Here is an 11405-nt window from a genome sequence, read left to right on the forward strand (position 1 = left end):
CTATCTGTTTCATGGCAAACTCAGAAGTTCCACAGCAAACTCCCTTCCTCGGCAAACTCCCTTTCCCGAAAGAAAAAAACATAGTCAACATAGAAAATCGCGGAACAACGCCCCCCTCCCCTAAATACAGCCCCGTTCCGAAGACTGCAAGGGAGTCTAGGTAATACAGTTGTCGTTCCTAGATGAGGGTTGTTTCACTACCCAGACATGAGAGCCGTTTCGATATTCCTCCACGTTGTTTCCGTCGAAAGCAAAGTCAGATGCCGACTGCAATATCATCGCTACAGTTGCATACGGAAGCTCCTTGATCCATGAAGCCATAGGAGAGAACTTTGGCCCGACAGCGGTCCTGTTATTATTAGTTGCAGCTGACGTCCTGTCCACGATCTTGAGTAGAAACTCCTTGCTGATCGATGTAAAATAATGACCAAAAGAATGTTCCTAGGTACCCTCAGATAACGCACCCTGGTATCTAGACACACTTAGAAGGCAAGAACGCACATCCACCCGCAAAGACGCGGACTCCACAATACCAACTCAACTGAAGAATTTGAAAATTGTGACTGTTGCGTTGATTGGCCGAAGGGTTGACCCTATAATTGTGTGAGAAGAAATTCTATTGGCTTTTTCTGAAGAATTTGCATGGGCACGGACACAAAGAGCTGTGAACTACCGGTAGTACCAGCCATGTCTATTGTTACAATTACGTCAAGGAGGTTGTTTGAGCTGCCTGATTACCGGTATTTCACAGTAAAACAATACCTGCCTGTAGCTAGAAAGATGTAAAACATGCCGCTGTTTTTATCAACAGCTTGAAACATCGGTATAAATTTAACGTTCAACGTTCTCATTTATTTTGTACAATCAAGAACATAATCCGGGACAAAAATTTAGTACATCGAGTCAAGGAGGTTATATCTTGACATAGATCATTTCACGTATATTGTGCGTCGACAGTAGCCAATGAAAGTTACAGACGGTAACCAAGAAAATGGACAGTATTTTGTCCCGTGTTCTCTCCATTCTTTTGACAAAAAGCTGCCCATAAATCAGAACGCAGTCCTATGTTTTGCCTATGCCCAACGTCGTTTCAGTTCAACTTCCTCGCTATGACGCGACAGGCACTCTGTATTTGCAGCTATAAAAACATCGTACATCACTAGTTTACGAATTTCCTTCTTTAGTTAGTTTATTTTCCTAGCCCTTCATACAAAGGGGGCTGATCACGTAACTGATTATCGTGATACACGCAGAAGTCTATTACAGCGATTCAGATTTATTATGTTGAAACAGAATCTCAGTGTGAGTGCAAAATAATTAAAGAAGAAAATAAGAATTATTCAATGAACGCTGGGCGTTTGTGGCCTTTGTCTGTGCTAGACAATGCAATACACATCCGGCTAACGAACTGCTGTTTATGTAATGAAAATGACGCGTTTGTTTAAACAAGGAAGTTGAAGCCTCCTTGGTTTAAGACATACTTTCCTATTTATAAACCAAGATCTATCCCTAGAATATTTTTTCCGACATGTAGAAATGAATATGAATGGCCCGTGTGGGCCCCCAGAGTAAATACTGCCTTTGGCGTTCAATACTTGCCGACCGTAGGATTTCCAAATAAGTTGGAAATATCGGGCCAAACAAATCACAGCTTCATTAATTATGATTGTTCTTTTCTTGTATTGTATTGTATTCTGTAGACCTTTCTTTCTGACCTTGATGGTATTCCTAAAAATGGCGATGCCGTTTCTTTTTTTAGTTGTATTTTGTTCCACTTTGTTCTGTCAGACGATGTCACGGGTAGACATACCAACCATTCAATACCCCCTACACTCCCCCTTATTTTGTGTTTAAAATGTAAACCTCATTGCTTATTAATTGTCCAAGCATAGCCTAGGCTGGTAGTAGTTGCCGGTAAACCTGTAATAACCCGCGACCCAAGCTTGGCTTTGAGAATAGGCGCCGCCAAGCCTTTGTCTTCTTTGTTCCGCCTGTTTCCCCTACACGTCTGGTGTAAGGGTCCTAGAAATTCCTGTACAAGCGCGTGTCCAGGTATGTAAGAAAAAAACAGGGACATTACACGCCGAACCAGGAAAGTCATGTACACAGCCAGGACACAGAACATTTCACAGGTGTGTAAGTCCCTTGAAACACCTGGAAATTAGAGTTTTTGTGCAGTGCGAAATACTGGGTGCATGTGCACCCAGGTGCACCAAAAATTGGACCTGTGCACCCAATCATTTTCTGTGGGTGCACAGGATGCACCCAAATATTTTCCTAGGTTTATGTATGTAAAGACATCAAAGCATACTTGTATACATCATATTCTTGACATCTAAGTGTTAGAAAGATAACAAAAATGTATGTCATGGTACTTGTTTAAGAATTTGATAGCTTGTAAATAAGTTTTGCTATTAGGTTATTACTTAAATTTAAGTGGTGCACCCAAAAAATTTTTGGTTTACCCAATTTTTCAAGCTGGGTGCACCAGTGCACCTAATCCCAAAAATGAATTTCGAGCCCTGCTTAAAGGTAGCATTAATAGAATAATAACGCAGTGCATTCCCTGTGGGTATCTTCCCTTTTTTCCCTAGTCGAGGGTTCCTTATGTTTGCTTTGGAGGATACATATCGGAAAGGTTTCCTTATTGCCAAGTAGAGACTGTGATTCCAATGTGTTTCTCATAAGTTTCATGGTAATCAATCACTCCTAGGAGCATAGCAGACAGCAGGCTGGCAGGTCCTTGTGTTTCTGTGGGTCATGGATATTAGCTATGTTTTCCATTGGGTTTCACATGACATTGTGTATCCTTCAGTCATCATATGTTAGAATCACAATAGAAAAGTGTCCCAGTACTAAGTGTCTACTGTTACAGTAGCTTTGTGAGGGTTCTTTATCACCCATGGAGCCAGCCCAACCTGCGGGAGCACTGGGACTAGGGGTGATGCAGAATACACCATCTTCTTTATGTATGTTATAGCCACCATCTCAATGCAAAATGCACAAGAAGTTGGTGAAAATGTCTTTTTGCTTGAAATTAGTCGTTTTGCAATTATGTTATAATGTGATGTAAAATTTCTGCCTATAGGTGATTGCTGTACAGGAGATAACACAACACAGCCTGCTTTCTGCCGCCCCCCTCCCGACTGTGACATGGGCTACCACACAGACGTGCGCTACTTCCAACTTCTCTCCGTCACCCTCCCCGCTCTGATAGTGGAACGGTCCATGAGGGCACTGACGTTGCAGATAGATGCAGAGAAGGAACAGTTTATTCAGGTGAGGATAGGGGTGTATGCTGATGCTTATTTAGACATTGGCGAAAAACTCTTACAATTACAATTTAACAAAATACAATTGAAATATATGAGGACAAGCAGTGTTTAGTTGAATAGGATGTATGCTGAATAAAAATTCTAACGGGAAACTCTATGATTCCACTACCCACCCCAAAAATTCTAGGGTCGGAAGGTTTTCCTAAGGTAGGATAGGAAACAGGCAACTAAGTTTTTTCCTGGGCCCAAGTTGAACTAGAAACCTGCTTGTATGTTGATTTTTTTTTAAATCACAGATTTTAGCAACTGAAATCAGCTAATATACTAAAATTATCATTCTGAAGTTTACCATTCCATGAACTGTTACCATGGAAATCTGTTGCCATGACAATGCTAGTTACCATGACAACCTCTTGTCTCCAGGACGACCGAGTGACGAGGAAGGTAACCGAGGCCATGAGGCAGAGCATCCTGAACCAGGCGGAACAGATCCGAGCAAACGGTACGGCACGCGCAGCTCTCGTCCTGTCACGAGCGTACGCACAGACCAACCAGACGACAGAGATGTCTCACGTTAACGGACTTCAGCTGATGTACAATAATCTGAATATCTCACAAGAGGAGGAGAAGGCCTCTCTGCACTGGATACGGGCTTTGGAGAAGCATCCACAGTTGTATAGAGGGATCAGTTATCAGGACTATGTTGGAATTACACATAGAACCCAACCGTAACATACATGTACAATGTACATACTTGTAAACTTGCAATGGATACGGGTTTTAGAGAAGCATCCACGGCTCTGTCGAGGAATCAGTTTTCAGGACTATGTTAGAATTACACATAGAACCCAACCGTAACATAGATGTACATGCACAGCTGAACTAGTACATGGTAAACTTGTACAGGATACCGGCTTTAGAGAAGCATTCTCATCATTCGGGGTCAGTTATCAGAACTATCGAATAGTTAGAATTACACATAGAACCCAACTGTAACATTTAGAATACAATATGGTGTATCAGGGCTCGAAATCCTTTTTTTTGCATACCTGCACTGGTGCAGTTAACATTGAAAATTACCTGCACCAGACAAATTATACCTGCACCACTCTGAATTTAGGTAGTATGGATCATACTAAAATTGTTCAGGAACCATTGCTATTTTTTTCTTTTATACTTTATAGATGGTAACAGTCAATGCAGCTAATAACAATCCACAAACACCTACATCATAATTTATGTATAAAACCCTGCACATGGACAAGTGCAGGTTAGGTGCAGGTAGACACCAGAAATACCTGCACAGCTCCATTGTTACCTGCACTAACCTGCATATGCAGTTGGTATTTCGAGCCCTGTGTATTCTGCACAGGATTCTTACCATAAAGAGACTGTCACATCTTTTAGTGGATCATTTGAAGGACTTTTTTTCAACTGCACAAACTACTTTGAACTTTATGTTGTTCTCCGTGCAGTGGATATGTGCCTTAGAGAACCACCACCACAATTTCATTAACAGATCACAGTTTCTTAGGACTATCTTCAAATTACATAAAGGAGTTAGGTTTTGTGTGAGGTGCCTTTACTATAATATTTAAGATACATTCCATCACTGCACAGGCCCTGTGCAAAAATGAGTCAAGAAAAAATGTCCATATTATATATATACAATGCAATCATGTAAACACAGAAGATTGGTAAAATATTCATCTTTTTTTATACTAACATTGAACAAATGCACTATTTTATATGTTTCACTTGAATGTATTGTGTAGGGTATAAAGAAAGTATTTTGTATATTCTGTGATATTTTGATGAAATGGTTTTCAAAGAAAAGTGATGAAATGAATTGAAATGTTTGTATACCCAGTAAAATGTATACCTCCCTTAGTTGACATATACAACAATCACAAAAAAAGCAAATCGCACGTATGATAAAGGTTTAGCAAATAAATGCCCTTTATTGTCAACTTTATTTCAGACTATATAGCAAGTATTACAACTTATTATGAATACATTTAAGAGCAAGATTAATCTAGTTCCAAAAAATCATGACCATAGTTAGTTTGGAGCCTGAGATATCAAAACATGAAGTTCCACTGGAGTACCAAAGGAAAACCGCTAGGGAGCCCAAAACCTAATCATTTCCAGCCGTTTTGTCATGTCCCACCAACACACTAAGTATGAAACAAATTCATTTAGCCATTTTTAGTTACCTTGTTGACAGGCAGACACACTCACACAAACACTGGTTAAGATACAACATCTATGAATATTTCATGGGGATACTTAGTAAAAGTAGGCCATGTTTGAAGAAAGGAATATCTCTCAAGTTTGAAGACTTAAGTGAGGAAGGATTTTGTGTGGTTAGAAAATTCTTCCAAGAAGAATCTTTACACACAACCAAGTGTTTTGAAACAGAAATCACTAAATTTTTAATGTTTTTGTTGAAAATCCATCATTTGATATATTTGTCTTTGTCATCACTGATGTCATTTGGTTGAATTCACGTTGTTAGAGGGTCGGGAGAGGGGCAAAGGTTTGGAAGAAAGGCATCCTCGAAGACACATTGGCCCTATCCTTGGTGCTGAAAACCTTGAAAAATATTCACAGTCTATACTTAGTCTAGTACATTATTTGTCACTTTTATTAACTATAAAGAGAGCACTTCTAAAATTCAACAATTACGTTTTTCCTAACGCATCTAGACGCAAAAAGGAGATGACAGAGTTTCAAAATGTCACTGTTTGCTGCTTTCATTCTGTGTTGCTATTGCTCAAGTGTTCTACGATGTCCTTAATTTTCATGGATGAAAAGCGACTCCTATCAGGTACAGAAATTATGGCAGGCAAAAAAATGACGTCTAAAAGCTGCAAAACTTACAAAGGCCGCTAGGAGCCCCCACTGACACGTGATGTGAATGTCCCTAAATGACTCAAGTAGAAAACTTGGCCTTCATACATATAGACACATAATAGATCTTACAGTGCGGTCTATTTGGCTGTGTGAAATGTGTTCAGCACCAAGGACAGTTAGTGGATGGTTAATAACCTATCTGGTTAAAAGTTATATTTTGAACATGCCTTTCTTCACGCTTTCCCCAATGGTGACACGTATGGCCTGCCCTCTTACAGTTTCTCATCACAAAGTGAGAAAAGGTTAGCTACTTAGGTTAACTTAGTGAGTACAGCTGACAACAAACAGGTGGTAATAAACTGATCCTGGCTGTCCATCACAATCATCAGTTCAACCAATGATATCATGGTAATTGGTGGTTCGACCAATGAGAGAGTTACGTTGCTACATTCCATTGCTTTATTTTGCATTAAATGTTTTTATTTTGCATTTATAACGTTTGGTGGAGGTGGGCGTGGCTAAGCGTGGGTCTATGATGCAATGATGTGTCAATCTTGAGAAATTGCAAACCTATCAAAACGCACATAGAGCACACTATATGGGTAATCAGGCCACAAGACCGCATTACCAAGCGCGGACTAATACCAGGAAGTACAGCACCGGCTGACCAACGACTTGCCAAAAAAAGTGATTTAAGTGGGTTTTTTTGTGTGTGTGTGGGGGGGGGGGGGGGATATAATACACAGTCAGCCAATAATGATGGGCCAAATAATGGAGGCCTTCGATAAGGTGAAGCAATCATAATCGTCTTTTACAGTCTGGAACTACTTTTTGTAACCCGATTCTTGTCCTTGGTGCTGAATCACCTTCACATAAAATCAACCAAGCCACATTTACCAGTTCACAGCAGTCGTTCACCTTATCTACTAAATCTTCAGCTTTTGGATCTTGAATTTTTTCTAGTGATGTGATCGTAATCAATTTTATTGATTTATACTCAGAAAACCTAGTTTTTTCGCGTAAAGACCAAACTTTGCCAGTATTCTGCCGCCCTCTTCAAGAATGTTTTGAAAAAAGCTCGGACTCGCACGAACACAGCCGCTATTACGAGTAATTACAGTATTTCATCAGACCAATATTCAATTTCGCAGAGAACATTTGATAGTGTTAACGTTATAGACTGAAGTGAGAGATAGACGAACTTATAATGTGAAACGTTACCGAGTTATCTGTTGACGGTCCCATATGGGGGAAGGGGTATTCAAGTTCCCTTGTAGTCGTTCGGTACACGTAAAATGTTAGAACACGTTTTGCGTAGAACGTCAAGATTCTTTGGCGTGACGTTATGTTTATGTGATGTTCGAATGTTCTAAGATCGGTTCGTTATTTATTCTACGTCCCTTCTTGATTTTTGAACGTGATTTTGACGAATCTGTCTTGGTTTTGTCCTGCAAATTTTGCTCTCATTTCCTTCTCGTCAACTTGAGACTGCACTTCTGATAGTAGAAATGATCTGTTCCTTTCTGTAACTTCTCAACTTGCCTGATTTTACTTCAACCGTTTAAAGTTTACAAAAGATCCTGAAAAGGTAAGTGTGGCTTAGTAGTAGAAGTTTTGGACATATCAGACATCCAAAAAAGTCGATGCCAACCTTTGCTAACATTATTTTTAGCATCTGTATCGTTAGTTCACCTTTATTTCAGGGGTAATCTATATCCGTTGTTTTTAAAAACAGGGTACTATTTAGGGATGCCACATCGACGGGCGGTGGTTTCAAACTGCAATATTTTGAAAACGTTGGGTCCGTTGAAATAATGTGAAAAAGAGTACAATTTAAACCACGGTTTTTAAAACAATGGATATACATAAAGGTAAACCAGCGTTAGTTAAAAATTTACTGGAACATGAAAAGCTAAACTGACCCATATTTACGTGTGATGTTATGTTTCTTTGTTTTGCTGTACATGTAGGCACCTTGATGAAACTTCCAGGTTTCAGCTAAGAAGATGGTCCTTGGGTGCCCTTATGTATCATACAATTGAGACTTCAGACTTTCACAGGTGTGTTCGTCTTAAAAATATTGTCTTTATTGTAATTTTACGATACATATTTCTCACAGCTTGATACATCTTTAGATGTCACAATACCATACTGCAAAAATAGGCAAATATATCAAGGACTGTCTGACGGCTTTGTTATAAGATTAGGAATATCAATTGATGATTACTCCGTTGTAATATACATCAAAGAGTTATTGTTATGTTAACTAAGCTGTTAAGCTTTTTTTTAAAACCTCTATCTTGTACTTTGTGTAATAGTTGTTGCCAAACATTATATTGTACCGTGTACAATAAAGTTCTCTCTCTCTCTTAGATTGTAAGGTTTATTTGTATGTGTATTGAAAAAGGTAGTACTATGAGTATCATCTGATATTCTTAAGCTACCTTAGATAGTAAACTAAATTTGAATTCCTTATTCCTTCATCTTACGATGTATCTGTTTACTTCTCCAGAATGTTCATGGTCCCTGAGTGAAGATGTTCCCAGAGTATCTGCAATATGACAAATATGAAATATGAAATCTCAACTGAATTGAAGTGGATGTACAGAGAGGAGTAATACTGAAATGTGCACAGAGGCATTCTCTCCACTTTGAAGCTTCTGCCATTGAGTATAACAGGTATGTACAGGTACTGAAAGTCTGTTCATGGTTTGTCCTTATTGTAAAAGAAGGAGAGAATAACTTTTTTAGCTAATATGATGAATACCATGTAACGCTTTATCTGTGTGGTGACCTTTATCCGTTGTCTTTAAAAACAGCACATTTAGGAGTATTATATCTGCTGTCTATAAAAACAGCACAATGTTTTCAGGAGTATTATATCTGCTGGCAGTGATTTCAAATTTGCAATATTTTCAAAATGTTCCGATTTGAAACCGTCCGTCGACTTTATATATCCCTAAATACGTGTTTTTCTTCAAACAACAAATATAGGTTACCCTCGGATAAAGGAGAATTAGTGTTAACACTTTTAATATAAATAGTACCTGCTAAAATACAGATCCTGGAGGTTTTGATGTCAAGTTGGTTGTGAGAACTGAGCTGTTTTGATTTGATTTTTTTTTTGTATTTTCATTTTGTACAGCTGCTGGTCAAGGTGTGGATTTGTGACAACAACACTCACACCCGGTGTACCCCACAGAAGGATATTTGGACCACTTAGGACTGAAGATGCCCATGTGGCATTTTGGGCAGCACCATACATTGAGCTGTCTGGGACATCACAGGTATCTCTAGTATGCCATGGCACTTAAACACAGCACTGATACAGTTACAGTAGCACAGTGTCATCAATCACACGTATACGTCCTTATGCACTGGTTCTTACATTAAGTATATATAGTCCGTGTGAAGATGTTGTGAAATGATTGACACTTTTGGATTCCCGCTTGAAATGTGGAGACTCTTAATTCCTTGGAAAAAACCTCAAATGGGAGGTTCTTGATAAGAAAGCAGAAGAGATTGTCTATCATATCAAATTTTGTACAGATTCTTTTAGTTATAGTAACAAGTAGATGTCTGTAAAATGTAATCTGCTTCAGTCTGTCGAGTTACAAACCTATGCAATACATGTATAACAAAGTGTTAAGTCTTATATGTTTTCCTGATTAAGTTTCAACTGCTCAGCCAGAACCAGATGGACTAGGTGTTTTGTTTTGTTTTCAACAAAACTGGAGATTTTATGAATCAGTTAGCTAAATCAGGGCTCGAAATACTTTTTCTGCATACCTGCACTGGTGCAGGTATCATTGAAAAGACAAATTTTACCTGAACTACTCTGAATTTAAGAAGTATGGATCATACTAAAAGTATTGAGGAACCATTGCTATGTTTTCTTTTATACCTAATGGTAACAGTCAATGCAGCTAATTCACATGCACCTACTAAGTACATCATAGTACATTTATGTACAAAACCCAGTACATGGACCAGTGCAGGTTAGGTGCAGGTAGACATCAGAAATACCTGCACAGCTCCAATTCTACCTGCACTAACCTGCATATGCAGGTGGTATTTTGAGCCCAGTAAATGCATTATCAAACATGAATATGAATTATGTAATATGACATTATTTTACTTTTCCACAATGCTGCTCGATTATCATTCCTTGAAATCTGTCTCTCTCCATTGTTGTAGACTATTAATCATTTCAGAGTGCACATGTAGACTGTGTTCACTTTGCATCTTTCGATCACACAGCACACACAAATTTCCAGAGAGTCCAAAGCTGAGCTCCTTTACGCTGAGACCTAAGTCTACATTTTAAACAATTGTTATCATTTTAGTGTGTCAAAATAGACTTACTGACAGTTGTTTGATTTGATCCAATTTCTAAAACCTACCTCCTGTAGAAGTGAGGCTAGTAGGCTCTAGATTAGAATCCTAATTTCATTGCAATGGAACCTCCTTGATTGAACTGTAAAACTGCTCTTATATCGATCGAATCAAAAGCCTCTGAATCTTTGGCACTAAGCTGTTTAGAACAGACTAGTATAAGTCAGTAGTATAAATCAGAACAGGACAGATAAAATTTCTTGGGATGTCTATGTGCCAAAGTCACTTTCTAATTGAAGCATAATCCCCTAATTTCTTTTAACTCAAGATTTATTTCACTGACGCTGCACAAAGGTATGCTGTGCTATGTCCTCCATTATCTTCAATTGCTCAAGAACCATTCTAATTGGCTACTCTTCCAGCACTGCAGCCCAACACTTTAACCTTGATATCTATTTTTTCATCTCAAAGACTATAATATTATATAGTGTTACATGATTGTATAATGATAAGAATGATCAAAATTTTTGTCCTCTTTCTCCAGCACTTTTCTTTGTATTTGGTAAAGAAGTTACACTCTTATTTGATAGAACTTGTGTTTGCAAGTCACTTTGTCACATTTCTAAAATTTCCTTGAACTCAAAGTTTATTTTTTAGACTGCACAGGATATGATATTGTGCTCCCTCTATGGCGATTCTTACTTACTATCTTAGACATCTATTTTGTTTTATCTCAGAGTTAAGACTATATAACAATAAAAATAATTCCTGTCCTTTCTCAAAACACAGTTCTAAATTCCCTTTCTTTAAATAAGCACTTTATAGAACTTGTGTCTGCAAATTTCTTTAAGCATCTTTCATCTCTTACTGCAATGATCTGTGACTTGTAGTGACCGCATGACTACTTTTCTCCAGTCTTTTATACTGTCTATGAATGAT

At 38.4% G+C, this 11405-nt stretch overlaps 1 protein-coding gene and 1 long non-coding RNA gene across 4 annotated transcripts in view; both read left to right on the top strand.

Annotated features, from left to right (window-relative positions):
• Nucleotides 1–4190, top strand: part of LOC118405289 — a 16510-nt gene extending 12320 nt beyond the window's left edge. For all 3 annotated transcript variants that reach the window (XM_035804713.1, XM_035804714.1, XM_035804715.1), the window contains 2 exons: nt 3089–3279; nt 3699–4190. In XM_035804713.1, the coding sequence (XP_035660606.1) occupies nt 3089–3279; nt 3699–4007 (500 nt within the window). In that variant the 3' untranslated portion in view covers nt 4008–4190. The remainder of the gene's footprint in view (nt 1–3088; nt 3280–3698) is intronic.
• Nucleotides 4191–7279: 3089 nt separating this feature from the next.
• On the top strand, nt 7280–10274 carry LOC118405318. The gene is made up of 4 exons (XR_004829877.1): nt 7280–7719; nt 8102–8191; nt 8644–8810; nt 9277–10274. It is a non-coding gene; the product is annotated as an uncharacterized LOC118405318 (long non-coding RNA).
• The last annotated feature ends 1131 nt before the right edge of the window (nt 10275–11405 follow it).

Source organism: Branchiostoma floridae, chromosome 18, assembly GCF_000003815.2.
Source record: "Branchiostoma floridae strain S238N-H82 chromosome 18, Bfl_VNyyK, whole genome shotgun sequence".
Classification (NCBI taxonomy): domain Eukaryota; kingdom Metazoa; phylum Chordata; class Leptocardii; order Amphioxiformes; family Branchiostomatidae; genus Branchiostoma; species Branchiostoma floridae.